This window comes from Hydra vulgaris, chromosome 04 (genome assembly GCF_038396675.1).
Source record: "Hydra vulgaris chromosome 04, alternate assembly HydraT2T_AEP".
In the NCBI taxonomy this organism is placed as follows: Eukaryota; Metazoa; Cnidaria; class Hydrozoa; order Anthoathecata; family Hydridae; genus Hydra; species Hydra vulgaris.
The window spans coordinates 38,663,922-38,686,500 of record NC_088923.1 but is presented as its reverse complement, the minus strand read 5'-3'; the positions used below and the strand labels follow the sequence as shown (position 1 = coordinate 38,686,500).

The 22,579-nt window shown below is 27.8% G+C and overlaps 3 protein-coding genes across 3 annotated transcripts in view; all 3 read left to right on the top strand.

The window, feature by feature from the left end:
- LOC100198219 (uncharacterized) overlaps positions 1-1,799 on the top strand; it is a 60,514-nt gene extending 58,715 nt beyond the window's left edge. The window contains exon 7 of the mRNA XM_065796275.1: positions 1,443-1,799. Coding sequence (XP_065652347.1) covers positions 1,443-1,739 — 297 coding nt within the window. The 3' untranslated portion in view covers positions 1,740-1,799. The remainder of the gene's footprint in view (positions 1-1,442) is intronic.
- Positions 1,800-3,053: 1,254 nt separating this feature from the next.
- LOC136079392 (protein eva-1 homolog C-like) lies at positions 3,054-3,626 on the top strand. Its single transcript, XM_065795127.1, has one exon. The coding sequence runs from the start codon at positions 3,054-3,056 to the stop codon at positions 3,624-3,626; it is 573 nt and encodes a 190-aa protein (XP_065651199.1).
- Positions 3,627-14,010: 10,384 nt separating this feature from the next.
- Positions 14,011-22,579, top strand: part of LOC100211267 (neurogenic locus notch homolog protein 4) — a 50,224-nt gene continuing 41,655 nt past the window's right edge. The window contains exons 1-3 of the mRNA XM_065796273.1: positions 14,011-15,346; positions 15,632-15,742; positions 15,813-15,923. Coding sequence (XP_065652345.1) covers positions 14,272-15,346; positions 15,632-15,742; positions 15,813-15,923 — 1,297 coding nt within the window. The 5' untranslated portion in view covers positions 14,011-14,271. The remainder of the gene's footprint in view (positions 15,347-15,631; positions 15,743-15,812; positions 15,924-22,579) is intronic.

Sequence of the window (22,579 nt, the reverse complement as noted above, 5' to 3'; positions counted from 1 at the left end):
TATTGGTTATGTAATAAAAAGTAAAACTCGTTGCAAAGAAATATTTACCTTTAGATTTAAGCGTGAACAAATTATCATCTACAGCCAAAATCACTGGCATAAATTTTGATAAATAGGAAACTTTAATTATTTTAGACATTATAGTCACAAAATAACCACAAAAAATTAATTAATGTGATATTATATATATATATATATATATATATATATATATATATATATATATATATATATATATATATATATATATATATGTATATATATATAAATATATATATATATATATATATATATATATATATATATATATATATATATATATATATATATATATATATATATATATATGTATATAAATCACAAAAAATTTGTTAATTATTGTTGATCTAGGATAGCCTAAAATATTAATTTACTAAAACTATTGTGACACACAAAATTTATGCAGTTTCAATGGTTGGAGCTGCATAAATATTGATAAATCCTAAAAATATTTTATATTTAACTAAAGTTTAAATTATATATATATATATATATATATATATATATATATATATATATATATATATATATATATATATATACATATATGTATATACATATATATATAAATACATATATATTATCTACTGTAGCATATTTATGTGAGCACTTGCTCACTTTTTTTACTTGACTAAATCGATACGGCTTTTTTAGAAAAAGAAGAAGAAAACAAAGAATAATGAATGAAAAGATTGCTGTCCCATCCCAAACCCTCAGTCGATGTAGCAGCACTCCACTGCGAGTCAGACTATTTGTTTGTTGATGTATGTACTGAAGCCCCGGCAGCAGACTATTTCAGTATGACGTCACACCGCTTACCTAAATCAGCAGTATAAGATATATATATATATCTTATATAATGCAATATATATTTTATATATAAATGTATATATATGTATATATATATATATATATATATATATATATATATATATATATATATATATATATATATATATATATATATATATATATATATATATATATATATATATATATATATATATATATACACATATATATACATATATGTATATCTTGTGCCATTTACTAAAACTCATTATCGTGCTACCCATTATTTAATTAAGTCTCATTCTTTTCACTGTGACTGTTCCTAAGTGCTCCAAAAACTCTTACTCGTCTAGTTTATTTCCTCAAACATCAGTCCTTTGGAATTTGCTTCCTAGATCTTATTTTCCTGATTCATATATTTGCAATCTTTTAAGTCGTCTGTTAATCTTTATCTTGCTCCATAAATTTCATCTTTTCTCCTCAAGTAATTTCCAACTCTAATAGTGGTTGCTTGCAGCCTTGTTGTCTGTGAAGATGTTGAAAAAAAAAATTAAATACTTATAAAATTTTTACAAAATTTTTAGTTATGTGGTTTATTCATTTTTTTCCAGGTTGCTCCAGCTGAGCTTGAGGATATTCTTCTTGGGCATCCAAATGTTGACGACAGTTGCGTTATTGGAATTCCAGATAAAATCTCTGGAGAACTTCCACGTGCCTACTTAGTGATAAATGATAGTTCACTTTCTGAAGAGGATGTTCATAATTATGTCAACGAACGCATTGCAGACTATAAAAGACTACGTGGTGGCATTGTTTTTGTAAGCAAGTTACCTAAGTCCCCCACAGGAAAACTTCTAAGAAGAGTTGTTAAAGAAGAATACCTTAACAGTTTACCTTCACAGCCTTAATTTTTTGAATTTTTTTAAATGTTTTGTTAGTTCTTTCAATGATTTTTTGTAATTAATTAATCGACTTTTAATTATTATTTTGTATATTCTTCAACTTATAATAGTTATGCTCATTGCTTAGATTATAATAATTATGCATCTTGTTTTGTAATTTGCATATTATATTATAATTATAATATAATATGCAAATTACAAAACTTTGCAATATGCATAATTGTAATCTAATCAATGAGCATAATTATATATAAGCATATTAATATGCATATTGCATAATTTTGTAATTATGCTTATTGCATATTTTATAAACAATTAACCATAAGTAACGTAATAATCAAATAAAATTAAGTTTAAGATATATAATTCGATTTTGTATTTTAGTCGATTCCACCGGTGCCAGTTTCACTGCCGGTCAGCTCGAGCCAGCTAAATACTTAATTAAATACAGCTAATTACTGCTTTAAACAAATTTTTTAATGAAAAGTTTTCTTTTTATTTTAAAAGTAGTTTAAAACAATAATTCGCGTCACGGTAAGGAAGGAGGCGTGAACTCGTTAATCGTTAACGTTAAATGCATTTCCGCGGTGCTCTGTGACAAAACCGTTAGGTCTTCTTGGGGTACCTAAATAACAATATAAAATATAAAAATATAATTTTTTTTTTTACTGCTTGTGTTACTGATTTCTTTTTAGGAATTAATTTAGTATTTTAAAAGCATCTAATTAAGAGATTTTTTTTTAATTTAACGTAATCGATGAATTCAATACCATAACAGTATGCCAATGCAATTTAAAATGAGTGTAAATTTAATATAATAAATACATATATTTGATCTGCAAATATTTTGAAAGAATATTTTTGATTTTTGATTTGAAACGATATATTTTTAACGGGATCTACAGGTTTTAATTATGTGTGCATAATTAAGTGGTATAAGAAATCGCTATTTCAAATGAAAAAACTTAAAAATAATCGAAATAAATCATGAGAGATAAAAAAATCTTTAAGTTAAACAATTGTTTGTTAAACGCAAAAGTTATTAAACTATTCATGCGTGTATTTTTAACAAGCTGAGTAACCTTAAATCTAATTTAATTTCGATAACCTTAATATTTTTTTTGCAAAGAAAATAAAACGAATTAATATTTATAACGATTAGTGTTTATAAATTCAAACAGAGAAAATCAAATGTGATTAAATTTTATAGTAAAGTTTAATATTGCAAATCTGTGCTTTAACGTTATACACCAAGGATAAGATAGTTTAAAATCTAACAAATGTTTTAGTTTTCTTACAACTGTACAATAGTTAAAAATTATGAAAGGAAACCACCTAAAACTAAAAACGTTTTTTGTCACATATTGGTTTTATATAAATAATGTCTACACTGGTAGATTATCAAACTGGTTAATCGATAAAAGTAACACTGCAATAGCTTGTCAAGGTGATAGCGAAAATATCATGTGTGATGCATATCAAGGAATTCGAATAAAGGATGCATTTTGGGGTCGTGATAACAAAGTTGACTGTCAAGTTGATAACCCGCTATCGCCCCTTACAGATACGCAAATGTGTTTTACATTAGATAAAGACTACGCATATAGAAAACTTGCTGAAGTTTGCCAAGGACAACAAACGTGTCAGTTTGAAGGAACTTCTTTGTATTTTGATACTGAATTATGCCCGCATATAAGAAAATATGCCCGAGTTAAGTATGAATGTCGTCAAATGAGTGGAATGAAAAAATCAGACCTTTTAAGAGCAGTTAAACACAAGCCATTTAAAGGCTCAAAACGAACAATTTTGAAACTTAAGAACCATAAAAGGAAAAAAACGTTACACGATAGTTTCAAAAATATTACACATTCTTTAAACAAAACTTTGTTGTAAAATGTAAATTATTTCAATAAGCTTTCTTTTTTTTTTTTCTATCGATTTGTTTCTTTTTGGAAACGTCAAGTTTGTCGAGAAAACCTCAAAGGTTTCAAAAGCAACATATCTGTAGTTGTTCTTATTCAACAACCGATAAACCAATATACAAAATGATTGCTGTGAAATAATATTTGAAAAAGGTGTTAGATTAAGTGTTAAGCTTGTAAAGGTTTATTATAGATGGTGTTATGTTATGGTGTTATTATAAAGGCTTGTAAAGGTTACAACAGGTTTATGTAGTCGTGGTGTAGTGGTTAGAGTTCTGGTTACAGAACTGAAGGTCGAAGCCGGCTATGACCATAAATGCATTATTGGTAAGTAAGGAGGTGTGAACTTCCTGGTTAAATGTTATTCCGCGGTGCTCTGTAGTAAGACCAGTAGAAGTTTTTGAAACACCTAAAAAACATAAAAAAAGAGATGAGTTTTGAAAAAACATGGCAAATTTTTTAAAGTAAGCTCTCGTAAATCTAATCAGCGAGGATAAAAGATTTCATCTTGCATTTTCTTTAAAGTGTTAATTAGCACTGTCTTTGCAGTTGTATCCGGCATAGAATTTTAGATATTTATTAAGCTAAAGAAGAACAAATTCGTTTCATTGCGCTTAGTTTAAGTTAATTCTTTAAAGATTTGAACTTGCCGATCCGAACAAAGCACTTAATTAGCTATTCGCACAAATTAGCTGAATTTATTGTCTTTTAGTAAAACTATACTGCAAAAAGAAACTGCTTCTCCTGCTGCAAATGGATACTATGGTGAAGTCTTTTTTTGGTATTCTTTCTTCATAACCCTATCGAGTTATCCTATAACTACTTTATGTTCCTTTTTTTTTGGTTACTCTAGAAATCTATTATTGGTCTTGTCATAGAGTGCTACAAAATTTTATTTAAAAGTTTTTCTTACATTTTTTCATCGTCACTTTTATCGCTTGAAGTTCTAATTAACCATTTTAATTCTCATACATACAGTCATGGACAAAAGTTTGCGACCACTGCAATTTTTTACAAAAAGCACTCAAAATTTAGAAAAACAAGTAGTAAATTATAAATCAGTACATACATTTCGAATGTTTATTCACACTATACAGGTTAAACAGCATGTCTATTCATATTTTAGTATTTACAATGAAATCCTTTATTTTTGAGAATATTTTCAATACCTCCTGGCATAGATTCACACAGTTTCTTGCAATAGTCCGGCGTAATCTCCTGCACCCACACGCGTTTAATCCATTTGATGAGGTCATTCAGAACTTGGGCTATGTGCAGCAATCTTCTGCTTCATTACAGTCCAAGCATTCTCAATAATATTGAGATCTGGACTGTTGCCTGGCCAAGGTTCCAGTAGCAGGATATTTTCAGAACGCAGCCAGTCCTTAACAGTCTTGGTACCATGACAAGGTGCGCCATAATGCTGGAAATGAGTGATGCCATGTATTAGTACAAATGGTGGCAGCTTATCCATCAGTATACTCAAGTAAACAGCATCATTGATAGTTGTATTTTCAAGCATAATTCAAATGCGGCACGACCACTACCAGAGACTGCTCCCCAAACCATAACTTTTGAAGCCTGTTTGACTGTTGGTATAACGTGCTTTGGATTATGCCTCTAATTTGGTGGGCGTCTGACATGTCTACAAAATGAGTAGAATTGCGTGAATGTTGTCTCATCTGAAAACATCACTTGTTTCCACTGGGCTGGTGTCCACTGCCTGTACTTCTGACAAAACGCTATGCGATCGCGAATATTCTTTGGTGAAAGCTTCGGCTTCCATGCTGATCGGTAAGATTTCAAGCCTGCATCAAATAATTGTCTGAGTATTGTCCGACTGTTTGATTTCTTGGATGGTGATCCAGGCAGTTTGCCTCTAATAGCACTTGAGGATGCTCTTGGTGATTTTTTTGCTGCCTTTATTATAGCATTATCCATACGCTTGCTTGTAACCTTTGGGCGCCCAGCGCGTGAACGGGATTTAAAACTTTTTAGCTCTTGATTTCTCTTTACAGTAGCTACAACAGTGGAATGTGAAATACCGAGCTTTTTGACTATCTTTCTTATAGAAATGTTCTCTTTGTACAAAATAACGACCAGAGCTCGCTTTTCAGATGTCAGTTCTTTGCCGCGTACCATTTTAACTAGTACTGCTTCAAATAAGGTCTCCGTAATATTAAATGTTCCAAAATATTTCAGTTATATCTGAAAATAAACATGTAAACATCAATTTTAGACTCTAATTGACAACTAGCACAAATTGGTACAAAATTGTAGCACTAAAGTAGCCCAAAAGCAATTCAGAGTAGAATACATTAAAAAATATGCGAAAATCGCAGTGGTCGCAAACTTTTGTACATGACTGTATATTTCTTTAACTATAACATTAATAAAAAAGAAAAAAATCCGTTATAAAATATAAAATACAATAATATAACAAAAGTTTATTTGATCAATGTTAAGGAATAAAAAAACGCTATTACGTTATTGAAAAGGTACAGAGGAAAGATTGTTTTGACATTTAAACATAAAACAAATAACTTTGAAAATATTGGGCTTATACATATTAAAATCTTTCATTTCAATTAATAAAGGCTTAGTATAAGTAAATCAGTTCTTGAAAATAATGAGGCGTACAACATGTTTCTAATGACGATAAAGAGATTGGAGTATATTTTTGCTAGTATTGCCCCATACAATACTCGCACAGTTTTTGTAATAATGAATGAGTGAGTAATATAGTTTAAGTAAAGTGTGCTTATTTATTAAACTCCTTGCTTTATATAAAATTCCTATGCTTTTTGAATTTTACTAACCCAATTTTCTATGTGATAACTCTAAGTCATATTTTCATTAAAATAAACACCAAGAAAGTTGGTAACTGTGACTTTTTTAAAAACTATATTATCTATAAAAAGTGGTGACATGCCATATGGTATAAAAAATTTTTTGTGATTAGGATGGAAAAAAATTCTTTTTAATTTAATAATATTGAGAGGGTTTATTTGTCTTAAACCAATCAGAAACTCTCACTAATTCTTCATTCATGTTATGAAATAGTAATGTAATATTATTGTAAGATAAAAACAAGTTCATATCGTCTGCAAACATAATTGTCATTAACTTTGAGGCTTTATGAAAGTCGTTGATGTAAATAAGAATGAGAAGAGAGCCTAATATTGATCCCTAAGGAACTCCACAAGTTATAATATGCAAGTTTAGTGGTGATACTACATCAACGTATACAAATTGCTTTCGTTTATTTAAATAGCTTTTAATCCAATTTAAAACACTAGCACCTATACCGTAAATCTTTAATTTATTTAATAGAACTTTGTGATCAATTGTATGGAAAGCTTTACCCAAGCCGATAAAAACCCCAAATGCATATTGGGAACTTTCAAAAGAGTTACTTTGTACCTATAGATATAAGATCTAAAATAGATATAAGACGGTAGTTGCTAACATCAGTTTAATCTTGTCCTTTAAATATAAGAATAACCTTTGCTATTTTTAGTTGGTAAGGAAAAGTTCTTTGAAAAAAATAAGGAAAATCTTTAAAAGCATGTTTATTATTACTTCAATCGATTTTATTACAGTATATACATTGATATCATCCGCACCAACTGATTTGTTTTATTTTAGACTATTTTGTTTAGTTTTAGCATTTTAAAGGCGCTTTCAAACTCTTCTAAAGTTAGTTTAATATATATATATAATAGTATATCTGATCCACATTTTATGTGTTTATAAAAATAGTACCTTTCAAAATATTTTTGTATTTGTATATAATAATTGTATATAATATGAGTATCAAGAATTTCTTTATACCAAATTTATTTATATATTCTTACGAAATTTATGTTCTTGCTAATTATTACTATGACATTGGTTTGTTTTTTTATTTTATATTTCATGTTAATTTAATGTACATAATATTCAAGAGCGGTTCTTGATGATAAGACCTGAAGGTCTTCTGCGAGTCTCCGCGTTATTGTTTTTTTTTTTGTGGTTTTTATTTTTATACCTGTATATTTTATTATTTTTTTATTGTATAACGATTTTTATCTTTACTCTCTTATTGTATAAATTTATTTAAGAAAAGAACAAAAAAATTAAAAAAAAAAACAAGTTTAAGTGAATTGATTTGGTGAAAAGAACAGTACTATATAACCAATATTCAAGTTTTAAACAGTTATAGTAAAATAATATTAGTCTATCTTTCATTATAAAAAATAATGAAAGAAAGATGAACTATCATTATTTTTGTAGTACATAGAGACATAAGTTAAATGATGTTATGAAAAAAAGTGCAAATAACAAAAAATGGACTAGTACTATTCTTCTTCTCACCAATTCAGTTAAACTGTGACGTATTAGGAATTATTACCTTATCTAATGGATTAATTACTTGAGGAACTTTTTTGGATAAATTTGTGCATCAGAAAAAAAATACTTTTTCAGCTCATTAGCTATATCTTCTTGATCATGCGAAAATTTATCATCCAACTTAATGGTTTTAGGGCATGTGAATGTTTTTATTTTGAAGCTGCGTATGATTTTCTTAAAACCTCCCAAACGCACTTTGAATTTAATTTATAAATTTCTGAGCATGAAAACATCAATGAACACCAAAGATGCTATTCTGATCGAAAAACTCTTGAAAAAAACCTCAAGGAAGGAAAGGCCCTGAGTTCTGATCTGGAAGGTTCAAGCCATCTTTAACTTTTTTTCAAGCTTCACGTCATGATGGGAAAAACTGATGAAAACGTTGACCATCTCATTAAAGGGAAATAGTGACACAAGATGGTCTACCAAAAAAGAAGCAATTACACCATTGCACAGACAAATCAAAGATGTTCTTCAAGTTTTGGAATCCATTATCCACAATCCCATGACAAATGCTGTCACAGTTAGCAGTGCAAAAGAACTTCTCATTCATATTGATTTCAGTTTTTTGTGTTTGTTGGATTTCTGGTGTCAAATTCTTTCTCTAATTGACCGGGAAAACAAACTGCTTCAGTCAAAAACCATTTCAATTGACATTGCCGTAAAAAAAATGAAATGATTGAAGGCTTTCATTCAGAATTTTTGAGATGTTGGGGTGGACAATATTATCCACAGAAAAAGCTAACCAGAGAGGAATTGATCGTGGCTTTCCAATTAAGAGGAAGCACAAAGTGAAGCGAATAGCACTTTATGAAGCTGAAGATGACTCTCACCTTCTCACAGCAAAAACAGAATCCGGATCTCAGTGCAACCTTGTGTTTGACAGCATTATTACACAAATAGAGTGGCGGTTTGAGGCTGATGTCTGCTGTATCCTCTGATTTTGGCTACCTCAGTGGGCATTCACTCTCTAAAAGTTCAGTGGATGAACTCAAGAAAAAAGCTGCAAATTTATTTCAAATTGACAAGGCAGATTTAGAATCTTCCGATTTCCAGTCAGAAATGGCAAGCTTTAAATATCAAGCTGCCGCAATGATGGACAACTTTGAAAAATCTAGCCCGATTGACATTTTGCAGCTCATTTATAAATATTCTTTGACCGATGCTTATCCCAACACAACAATTGCTATTCGCATCTTCCTCACCATACCAGTCACAGTTGCTACGTGTGAGAGAAGTTTCAGTAAACTTAAGCTCATAAAACACTATATGAGGTCAACAATTGGCCAAGAACGTTTGTCTAGTTTGGCTATAATTTCAATTGAAAATGAAGTGGCAAACAACATTGATTTTGATGATGTCATTAGTGAATTTGCCTCAAGAAAAGCCAGTAAAGTGGCATTGAACTAAAGTTTGTGCAACCTTAATGACAAATTTTACTTATAACTTGATGTGATAAATTTTGTGATCAATAAATCATTTTTTTCGTTTAATTTTCTTTTTTTTTTTTTAAGGAGGGGGAGGAGAAAGAGAGGGAAGAGGGAGCGCAATTTTCTTTTCTTGCCCGAAGCGCAAAATTGGCTCGGTACGGCCCTGTATATATATACATATACATATATATATATATATATATATGTATATATATATATATATATATATATATATATATATATATATATATATATATATATATATATATATATATATATATATATATATATATATATATATATATATAACTATCTTCTTAATTTGAGTTTCGAATCTTTAATATAGCAGCATAATATAAAAAATCTACATATTTCTTAGACACCTTGTTTCTCTTTTTAAAACTTCAAAAGAAATACAAGTTGTATAAAATTATTATTAAAAACTAGACCACGATGATATTTTTTACATTTTTTATCTTCTTAGAGATAAAACTTACGTTTTTATAAAAATACAGATATAAACTTCATATATAAATAAATTTTAAATATTTTCTAACATAAGATACACAAAATAACAATAAGAATATATAATATAAATATTATATAAATGTCTATATAGTATATAGGCATTTTGAGTGGTTCATTGGAATTTTGCTCATCAGTTACTTAGTGGAACATTCGTGGCAGCCGTTATAAATGATCAGCCAATAACTTTTCAACATGTTAATAGCAGTTAGTTACCGGCTAGCCACTTTTGGTAGCTGGCAATAATGGTCTACTTATAACCAAGGAACATAGCAATGGTGGACCGCTCAAAATGTCTATACAGGTTCACTGAAATTCGGATATAGAAAGTTTGCTGGGTATATACTTTTGCTTGGTCGTCTTTAACTTTTACCATAAAAGTAAACTTTGTTTTTTTTTTTATTTAGAAGACCGGAAAATTTTTAATTGATAGATTGCCTGTCCAAACTAAAACCCTCAGTCAATGTAGCAGCACTCCTCGCATGTTTACCTATTTGTCAGTCGATGTAGCAACACTCCGCGTATTTTCTTACTAATTTTCAGTCGATGTATGTAAACAGTTAAAAAATAAAAACATTCTGAATATTTTTCATTTTTATTAAATTTTAAATTGAAAATTTATATTAAATTTTAAAATTTTTTATTAATTATTAAAAATTTATATTAAATTTTAAAAATTTTTATCAAATTTTAAAAATTTTTATCAAATTTTAAAAATTTTTATCAAATTTTAAAAATTTTTATCAAATTTTAAAAATTTTTATCAAATTTTAAAAATGTTTATCAAATTTTAAAAATTTTTATTAAATTTTTATTTAAAAAATAAATTCGTTTCTTTTTTAAATTAAAATTTAAATCTATTCCAGTCTATTATTTGCGCTTCTATGGTTTTTTAAAAACCACTGAAGCGTAAAAATGTTTGTGATAAAAGACAAACTAAGTCTATGTTGTTAAGTACAAATTATATCTACAAACGGTAATATCATATATATATATATATATATATATATATATATATATATATATATATATATATATATATATATATATATATATATATATATATATATATATTTGATTTAACATCATCTGAAATTTTATTAATTTATTAGTTAGTTTCTACCCTTAAATATAGTAGCATAATATAAAATATGCAAATGTTTATTGTGCTTTAGACACCTTGTTTCTTTTTTCAAAACTTCTCGCCAAACAAACTTAGAAATAAAAATAAATATAGTAATCTTTCATTACATTTTTTGGCTTTTTAAAAAAGACAGCAACCACATTCGCACATATTTTGAGTTATGAACCAATGAAAGATTTTAAAATACATCGGCCAAAAATTTAAAAACTTTCTTATAAGATTTAAGTATCAAAAATTCTAATATGATGGCTATCTTTACATCCATTTTGTAGAGTCCAAAATCAATATCATTTTCCGATGAAAGTACATCATTATCATGAACTAATAAAAAAACATTAATCTTATGGACCAATAAAAAAAAGTTTTAATATTATGAAATTTTTAGGCATTGTAAAATATTTATACAAATTGTTAGAATATCGTCGTAGGAAAATTAATTTAGCAAAATGTTTCACAAGTTATTTGAAGAGCTAGGTAACAGAGGTAAAGTTTGTATTAGTAGGGGAATAGGCCCCTACTAAAAAAGTCCTCAAAACTAAAATTCACCAGACTGATATCTCTCTAATACCCGACTAGCCGACTATGTTTCCTAAAAAACCGTCTAAAACTTAAAAACCACCTTCTATAGGGAGGGGGGGTTCCACACCCTCGTTAAATCGCCTCTGGGTCAGAGTAATCTAAATGTAAGATTTTTTTAAAAACCAAATTGATTTATATACTATTTCTAATATTGTATTAAAAGAGATTGTATAAAAAAAATATGGTAAACGAAAGTATTGTAGTAAACTGTTATTCAAGGAAAGTTATTATACCTTTATCTATTTCACATAAATTTCAAATTTGAAATTTATGTGAAATAGATAAAGTTCGAAAAATAATCTAATCTAATAAAATATCAAAAAAACAGAAAGTTTTTATCTAAAAAAAAATTCTAAAATATTTTTTTTTTGACAATTATACGACAATTATACGACAATTATACGACAATTATACGACAAAAAAAAATTTTTTTTGACATTATACGACAGTACCTTTTTTTTAATACTGTGTTCAATATTTTTTTGGAGTAGTTGGCAAAACATACTGAATTAGATGACAATTAAGGTTGATTATTAGGGTTTATTGCAATAAACTTTAAAAGTTTTACAAAATACTTTTAATGAATATTCTTTAAATATTTTAATAAAAAACATAAAATAATAAAGACCCGCATGCGAAAAATACACATCTTTTAGCCAAATTTTCTATAATCAACTTTATTCATTTAAGAATCGCGGATTCTTTTAAAAAAGCAATAAAACGCTCAAGTCGATATATGTTACTATTAGGTATATTGATTTTGTAGAACAACGAAAAGTATATATATTCCGAGTTAGCTTGTTCATTTATGCTATAAATGCACTAGCTGTGTTAGATTATAATAACTTATCTAAAAATGACATTAGAAAACACATTTGATCTGATCAGATCAAATGTGTTTTCTAATGTCATTCATGAATGTTCAGTAAAATAATAATAAATTAATTTGATTGGTATGGTACTTATAAAACACACGCACGCACAAATCGCCCACTTGGCAGAATTATACATTTAAACTATTTTAAAGTATAGCAAAATTTTTTAATTTTTAGATTTATAAAGTCAAAAGTGCCCTAGCAAAATTGTGGCGAGTGAAACTCAAGTCTTAAAAGCATTTATTTAAATATAGCGGCGGAGAACATGACCTCGAAATCATTAGTCTTTTTTTTTATTCTTACCTTTATTTTTAAATAGTCCAAATTTAGCAAAAAATTTCTTTGCTCTTTGCCTTCCATTAATCAATAACGTCGTTAAATCAAGAAAAAATTTTAAAATACTGTGAATATTCAATCATGTCTTTTTTTTAATATACAATTTTACAGTTTTCAGTAATTTTTAGGTCAATTTATTAGGTATTGAAAAATGCCCCTTTCCCTTTAGGGATGGGGATACAAACTATCTTTAGCCTTAAACGAAGTTTGCTACGGCAACAAACGTCGGTATGCTTAGCAAATTACAGAATAAAAAAAAAATAATCATAATTTTGAAAACAAATAATCATAGTTGCTATTTATAGTTACAATAAAAAAACTCAAGAAAATACCAAAAAAGTGTTTTCCAAATGAGGCTTTCTAACATTTTTATAAATCTTCTCAATATTTTACCATAAAATTATACATAATAACTGCCTAAATAAGACATTAAATTTTACCCATAAAATAACGTATCTTTTTTTGAAAATTTCAAAAAATTTCCCGAGATTAAAATTTCCGGGATGTTTTCGTCCCTAATGAAATAAAGGCAAACTTTTTTGCGTACTTCGGTACGCAAAAACTTTGGTGAATAACGCACGCTACTTTGGATAATTCTTTATGGCTATTTGTGGCTGTTCCTATGCAAGGCCATAAGATATAAGAGCATTGTATACCAAAATATAATATGATATTCAAATAAACAAAATTAAATAAATAAAAATAAGAAGAAAATCTTTTATTTTCCAAACTTTTATCATTGTTATTTATCATTTATCTTCTTATTTTTTTAATAAAGGTTTATTTATTTATTTTTAATGTTAAATATACGTACAAATTATTTTCTTATTTTTTTAATAAATTTTTTTTTATTTTTAATGTTAAATATAAGTGTTTTGAAAGCATTCTATATAATTAAAAACAAAAGTTTTAAAATTAACAGTAAGTTTTATTAAAAAGTGCTATTTTTTCAAAACTCTGCAAAAAAAAAAAATTTTTTTTCCTAAAAAAAAAGTTCTAGGTTTGGTTGTGTTTTTTTCTTTCGAAAAGACGTTTAGTTAATCAGCCATAACGCTTTAATTTTGCAGCACATTTAAACTTTCTAAAATTGCTTTTATTTAAGCTGTTTTGCTCTGGTTTTCAAGTTTTTAATTGAATAAAAATTAATTTGATAAATATTTTTATTTAAAATACATAAAAATTGCTTTAAAATTATATATGGAATTTAAGTGTATGCTAATTTTGCGTTTTGATTTTTGTTCAAGAAATGGAAACAAGAAGAAAGCTGTGAGACCATAGTAGTTTTAACAGCGTGATTTGTAGTTACCATCGTAACAGCGTGATTTTTTGTTTGAAATGCAGTATTTAGGAAAACAATGGATTTTTATCTTTTTAGTCATTATTTATTTTAATTGGACGCAATGCACTCGTAAAATTCACCACAAAGGAATTGATAGTGCAAAAAAGCATAAAATAAAAAGCAAATACAACCTTACGAACGTTTTTGATCAATTACAACCCGAAATTGTAAAGTATAGAGATAATAAAACAGAAAGCAAAAAGTTTGACATTTTGCAGCAAGTTTATAATCGGCTCGCTCACTCTCAAAATGGCGTGCCACAGTACATAAACATTCCTGGAGCTGTTCATGTGTACGGTCCTCCCCCAAACGTTCCGGCACCTATGGAGCCTTTTCGTGTAATAGCTACACCTCAGTTAACAAGGCTACATTCATACCATAATGTAGGCTGGAACTCTCATGAAAACCCTAGCCATTTTGAACAGTTCACTAACAAACACTTACGAAAGTTTTTAAATTACCCAAACCGAATTTTTGTTCCTCAAAGGAAAGAGTTTAATGACGCTTCTTACTTTCAGAATAGATATATTCCACACAACGCATTAAGACAGCATCAACTGTCGCAGCTTTTTCATGAAAATGAGCAAGCAGTAAATCCTTTTGCAAACACGCTACAACAACACATCAACTCGGGAATAAACACATTAAATGCACAAAATTATCTCCCACAAAATTATCTCCCGCAAAGCGATGTTCCTAATATAGAGCAAAGTTCCATGTCAAATATAAATCTCAATAATGTTGGAGTTGCTGAAAAGATAGGTATGATGACAGGAGGCGAATTGACTGGAAATGAAATTACAGGTGGAGGGCAGCAACCAATTTTTTCACCATTAGAACAACCAAATATTATGCCAACTGATCTACACACCATTCAGACCTCAGTACCTAGATATTTTCCTGAAGGAAAAGTTACAGTTTCTTTGCCACAAAAATCTGATAGAAATGAACAATCTTTTTATGATGGTGCTGAAGCATCAATACCACCGCAGAATTTAATTAATCTTCAGCCGCAACCTGTTCAAAAAATAAGTCATTTATACCACAGTCACCATTTAACAAAACATTTGCGTATGTATATTAAATATAATATATAACTATAGCAATAAAATAATACAAAAATAACTAAAACCTGTTTAAACGTAAAAAAAGTTTAAAGCGTATAAAATTGCTATATTTATTTAAAAAAAAGTTCATTTTAGAAAATCCTTCTGGTGAGAAACAAATATTTAAATTTTTATAAATATTTGTGATAAATAAATTAAAAAAATAGTAAAATAATATGAAATATGATAAAAAAATAACTTTTTGATATTAAACAACTTATAATAAATAACTAATCATTGTTAAAATTAGGAAAAGCACGTTGTTACCCAAATCCTTGTCGAAACGCAGGGACTTGTACGGCTTTAACGCATGGTCACATATGCACTTGCAGTATTGGATTTAAAGGAAAACATTGCGAAGGTAAATATAGTTTTAACCTACCTTTTAAAATTGATTGACACTTTTTAAACCACTTAACTACTTGATTAAGCTTTGAACCAATGTCAACCCAATCCTTGTAAGAATGGAGGTCAATGCTATGAAACTCCTGAAGGCTATAAATGTGGATGTACCATGGGATTTAAAGGTGATCTATGTGAAAGTAAGGCTTTTTTAATTACAAGTTTATTTATTTATATTTAAAACTTTAATTAAAAACTATTAAACCCTTATTATCAAAGTAATGGATTATTTTTAATTTAGTAATGATGTTACCTGTAATGATGAAATATTTATTCATTATTAAAATCTCTTTAAAAAAAGAAATAAAGTTACAAATATTGACATGGTTGTTCACTCTAAACTTTTAAAGATGTCTTGAAAAGTACGCGATTGTACAAGCCCTCAGTTTTTTTGCAATAGTATCGAAAATTCAAACTTTGATTGTAAGCGATTGTTTGATGAAATATTTTAGACTTTTCAAGTTTTGGATTAAACAAGCATCAGAATCCTTGTTTACTCAAAAACTATTTCAAAAGTTATTTTTAGATTTGTAGAATGATTTTGCTGGGTGATGTAATGTTTTCCAGCCGAATTGAATAAACTTGTGTGTGCGCTTGAGGAGAGCATGAAGTTGAGATGTAATTAAAATTCCAGTTAAAATTAACAAAACATTTCTTCCTTAGCAATGACGCATATATGGCTCTAGCATATATGCATCATTGGTTAGGAAGGAGGCATTAACTTCCTGGTTAAATGGTTAAATATGGATTTTGAAATCTGTTGATAACTCTATGAATTATATGCAGTTAAATGGTTTTAAAAATATTTAAAAAAAATTTTTTTTAAGGAAAATCAACTTAAGGGCGTAATAATGTCAGTTTCTGCTGAGTCATAAAAGACCTGAAATCAAACATTTTTAAAACAAAAAAAGTATAGATATTTTGTGTAATTCTCCTCCCAGCCGGCACATCTAGTTTTACTTTCAGAATTAAAACCTGTATAGACACGTATTTGTCACAATCTAAACGTAAACCAAAAACACGTTTATTTCCCGGGCAATTTTACTTAAGTTTAATACGTGTTTTTCGAGGTTTTAAAGTCAAATTTAAATGTCGTGTACTTTTATCGATGGTTTTACATTCTTTACGGAAATTTATTATAATATAATGGTATGTTTCCGTGACGGTGAAACCAATAATATTTTAACTGATTTTTTAGTAAATAGTCGTGTCAGTTAGACCTACAAAAATCTCCACCTACAAAGTTGTTCTACAAAAAGAACATCTAGTAAAAAGTGAAACTAATTTTCAGATAACCTCCCTATTCTAAATTGTTTTCAACCGATTATAGCTTTTTTTTTCAACCGATTTATTACGTTTTCGTTTTCGACAGATTTTTATACCTATTTTATAGATTTTTTTTTTCAACCGATTTGAGATAAATTAATTTTCAACAGATTAACGTGTCTGTTTTTTAACGTTGTTTTTTTTTTAACTACGAAATTTTTTTTTTAATTAACAATCAATAAGTTTTCCGAGCATTCATCGAACCTTATACCTCCCGATTCTAAAGACAGAGCTTCAACCACTGCGCCAAGGCTGATCAAATTTGGCTCGTATTCAAATCAACAACAAAATTAGACGATAATTCGTCTGACTTTTTTTCCCGTGAACTTCGGGAAGTCACTTTCCAAAGTTCACGGGAAAAAGTGTTCCCAGTGACTTCCCAAAGTTCACGGGAAAAAAAAGTCAGACGAAACATCGTCTACAACAAAATATACAAAATACATGCCGGAAAGCGTATTTTGAAACCCTATACAGGCTCAGAATAGGCAGAAATATGAGCAATCTGATTCGCTGATTTTGAAAGAGAGGCAAGTGCGCATTTGTTAAAAAATATAGTTAAATCAAAACAAGCAGGTTTTTGTAATGATAAACTAAGTTTGATAAACTAAGTTTATCAATACAACTCTTGAGTTACTATCAACACAGGAAATTAATTTTATTTTAGTTCACTTCAGAGCATTTAAAAGGTATCAAAATACAAGAGAATTTTCACTCGTAAAAATCTCAAAATGTCAATAAGGTTTATCTTGGTGATGGGGATTTCATCTGTTGTTAATTTAAAGAAATGGAAAAAAAAATTTTTCAAAGTAAACTCGAAAAGATCTATAAATGTGTTTCTCGTAAAGTATAATGTCCTTGGATTTAAAGCATGCTCAAACACAAAGTTTATATGCAGTTGATATGCATTTGCACGAGACTACTGGTTAAGAACTTTATTTATAAATTGATTTATATGTTAATTACAAAGAGTTAAACATTAAAATTTTAAAAAAAAAAAAATTTGTACTGATTGCAACTAGCTTACATGTTTCATGTCAATATATGAACTCTAACGAGATTTTGTTTTCATGTTTGTTTCAACCTTAGTTTTAAGAAAACCTTTTTTTTTTTATTACATAACTCTAATAAAACTCCGTCCTGAAACCATTAAACACTTTTCAAAGGTGTAGAAAAAGTTCGGCAGACTACATTAGTTTATATATAAAAGATGACAATTGGATATTAATATTCTGTTTGAAATTTTTAACAAAAAAAGAAAAACTTATGTTTGTCTAGTGAGCAATAATTTTTTGTACTGTTACATATAAACACTGACATTACAAACAAGAAAAAGTATTGCAAGTTGAATAATTTGAAAGTAAGTCAAATATTTTGACCAAAATAAAGTGGGTTGTGGCATCAAAAAAATGCAAATTATTGTGGCATTTGTTTTTATTGTAATAATTGAAAAAAAAAGAGAATAAAATTAAGTGGTAAAAATTAAGTATTTTAATAGAAAAAGAGTAATCAAGAAAAGAAAAGAAGATTTTTATAAAAATGTCAGTTGTCATGCTATGTGTTTTTGTTGTTATAAAATGCTTTTGTATGAACTCTTGAAATATTCAATGTGAATTTGCATGTTTCTTTTTTCTACCTCTTGACCCTTGGTTCTCCATTAAGATGTGGTACAACGTTTTGTAATCTGTTAATTACTAGATAATCCTGCGTTTAAAGCTAAATTGTAAATGTGAAAAAATTTCTAAATACAAAAGAAGTGATATTTGTTTTTCTACGGAATAGTTTTTTTGTACAACTACATATAAGCTTTGATATTACAAGCCTGCAAAGAGTATTGAATTTTTTTATATCATTATACAAGAGGTATTCACAGAAATTCAAAAAAAGCGCACTTGATTTTATTGGTTATACCAAAAATAACATAAAGAAACTATTTATAAAATTTGGTACAAAAATACATTTTATAAAGTGTTTTTTTTTTCATTTTTTTAGAGCTAACAGATTTTTTTTTCTTCAGAAGTATTTAGTGTAAAATAAATTGATAGCATAATAAAAATGAAATTTATTAAAACTTGTTGCTTTATTTGATATTATTTACCATCAGTAGCTATTAGAGGGTAAACATTTTTTTACCAATTATAGAATAAAATTACCAATTTTTTTCAGGTTAATAGCTTTATATCAACAAACATGTTTTATATGTTTTGACTTTTGAAATTGAAATAAATTACAACATGTAGTTTTTTTGTTTCTACCTTTTACACTTAGTTCTTCATAGAGATGTCGTTAGTTAAGAGTTATTCCTTTTGAGTAATCAATGAACTATATCAAAACACACTTGTAGAAATCAAGTTATAGACTTTTTCTTCTGGTTTGTCTTTCTATTATGTTACAAAGTTTTGTAATCTTTTATTACTAAAATACCTAAGGCAATACAAATCAGCTCTTGCTTACAATTGCTTTTACTTTGAGAGTGTTGCAAATTACCTGGGTTAGCTATAACAACCAGTAAGCAATATTCTCAAACCTAAAATGTTTTAGTAAGGTATATAATTTGTATATGAGAGTAATTAGTATAAAGTTCTGAAAAGAAATTAGGGAATTTTTAAAAATATTTTTCTAGCTAAATGATAGGATTAATTAAAAACTTAATGTGAAAGAAATCATACCAAGTTATCAATATTTTATGGATATTACAAGATAAATTATAAAACTGTTATAAAAATCTATCGTATAAAAATCACATCATACTCAAGTTTCACTATCTGGTTAGTAGTTTGTTACAATGGTTGTCTTTTTTAAGTCTTAGAGTTATAAAAACCATTAGGAAAACAAACTACTTCTTTTAAATCTTTATTTTTGAAAAAATATTACGAAAATCGCGGTTGTTTTGAGTTGTGAAGTTTTGTAAAAGTATAAGTATTGAACAGATGTTGATAGAAAAATCATACTTTTTAAGTAATTATTATTTGATTTTTTTATGCAATTATTCAGTCTCACTTTTATTATCTCGCAAGCTTTTTAACATTTGTTTTGATTATAATATACACGCTAAAGCCTCTATTTAAAAATCAGCCAATCAGATTGTGCATTATCTCCGCCTATTCTGTATAGGGTTTCAAAATATGCTGCCGGAAAGACGTTGTTATAAAACTGAAAATACAGTAGGTTAAATATTCATTAGGTTGAAAATTTATCAGGCCAAAAATACAGTAGGTCAACAATTTAGTAGGTTGGAAAATTTAAACTTTAGAACATCATATTGGTCAACAAAATCAATCAATTTCAATCATTTTTTGTTTTCAATATCATATAAAAAAATGACTAAGCTACTAAATTTTCCATTGTAATTTGATTAATCAATTAATCAAGCTCTAATGTTGTACTTAGAGGACTAAGCTCTTAAGTACAAAAAGTACCTCCTTAAATTGACTCAATTTTCAAGCTAGTTTTAATTTGCAACTCTCCAAATTTATAAAACTTATATGTGACTAAAAAACTGCCAAAAAAAAGATTTAATATTTTTTAATATTTTTTGTAGAAACAGGATTAAAACAATAAACGCATGTGATCTTGATATACTAAAGTGACACATTTTCTAAGAGTTTCTTCCTTTTACTAAATTTGATCTTCGTTTCTTTTAATTACACCATAAGTAATAATTTTAATTACTGCCTAAAGCAGTTTTTGACATCATTTTTTGTGTTTGAAACTTTATTGACATTTTGATAAAAAGCTTTAATAACTAATAATTACCTTACCACGCACAGTGGAAAATCACATGGCCAAAAATCAAGAAGTAACTTTCTTTAAACGTTATGTTTGATAGTGGATTTTTATACTTTCACCCTCACTAAGAATTTTCCAATTTATGAAACTCTAAATGTGACAGGCTCAAAGGTAGTGGCTAATTGAATTAGGTTTTTCATGTATTTTTGATAAAATTATTATTATTAAGATGCAGTATTTGTTTCTTTTTCAATATATAGATCATTGAAAAATCGACAGTATATACATTAACTTAAAAGATTATAATAAAGGCTGCTAAAAATAAAAATAAAAAATTTCCTGAAAAAGTTGGTACTATAACTTTTATGCATTGAAAATAAAAAATTCATCACAAAAGTACTAACTACCAACTTTGATGAAGAATAAAAAAAATTGTTCCGATTTGTTCCTTTTCCATACTTTGATATTTTATAAGTCTGCAATGTCACTGACTACCGTGAGAAGTGTGGCTTCGATCATTTGCGATCTTGAGCGCTAAATACTTTCGAAAAATTGATGTTTTTTTAAACAAATAAAAAATTCTTCGAATAAAACTTTCTTTTTCATTCATTACTAAAACTAAAAAAAACGACTTTGGCATGAAAGACTAAAGTAAATTTGTTTTCGTGTTTTTTTTTATTTTAAGTGTTTATAGTTTTAAAGTAAACAATTAACTTAAGAAAAAATAATTCTAATGTGCAATTTTTGATATCCTCTGATCGACCAAAAACCACATGAGTTTCTAGATGTTGTTAAAATGTCTTTTTACTTTGTAAGGCAATGGAGGAAATCAATTTAAGACAAATTGTGCAATGCTTTCAGGTTTTTGAAAATACTTTTGTAGTTTATGGAGATTTTGTAGAGTATAAATGTATGAAGATAGAGGGTTTAAATGTGTTTTTACTAAGATTTAAGTCAGAGAAGACAAATTAAGTTTATTAAGAAAGAGATTAAAAATAGCTTTTGCAAATAATGTTGCACTGTGGCATGAATTTTGATAGTAGAATTCCGGTTTGGCTTTACTCAGTTTTTAAAACAAATGATTCAGTTGACTAATCACCAGCTAACAAAGAGGGTTTAACAAATGAATCAGCGAAAAAGAGGTCGACTACAAAATAGTTGGACGAATCAAGTTCTCTCTCCTAAAGACGATTGATAGCAAATATATCTGTTTATTCAAAAACGGAATTCGTCGAAAAAATATTGTTAGTTGCACAATGAACAGCATTTACTAAACGCGAATTTAGTTTAGTTAAATTTCTTAGTGTCGTTACAAAGTAGCAACACGAATCGTTGTTTTTCGTTATTTTCACTCAGATAACCATGTTGCAAGAAAAAATGACGTCTGAAGAAGCTTTTTCATACTTCTTAAATAACAAATTTTCAAAAAGCGTTTATGAAAATACTCATAAAGTAGTACTAAGCAAATTTCCATCTTATCGAGCAATTTCCGAAATAAAAAACGAGTGCTCACTTTTCATCCATTGTTACTGAAACAAAGGTTCATCTTCAGGACCTTTTAAACTACACATCTGAAAGACTCGTGAAACTTCAGGAAAAAATAATTTAAAAAAGTTTGGATGGCAAAAAAAAAAAGCTTTTATGAATTAATACTAACTAATAGTTGGGTATGGACGAAGCATCAAGTCACTCAAATTGCCATTAAAGTTTCAATTATTCCAATCAAAATAACCTTTAAGATTTG

Coding starts and splice junctions, on each gene's coding strand:
- LOC136079392 (XM_065795127.1), top strand. CDS start 3,054: ATGAAAGGAAACCACCTAAAACTAAAAACGTTTTTTGTCACATATTGG.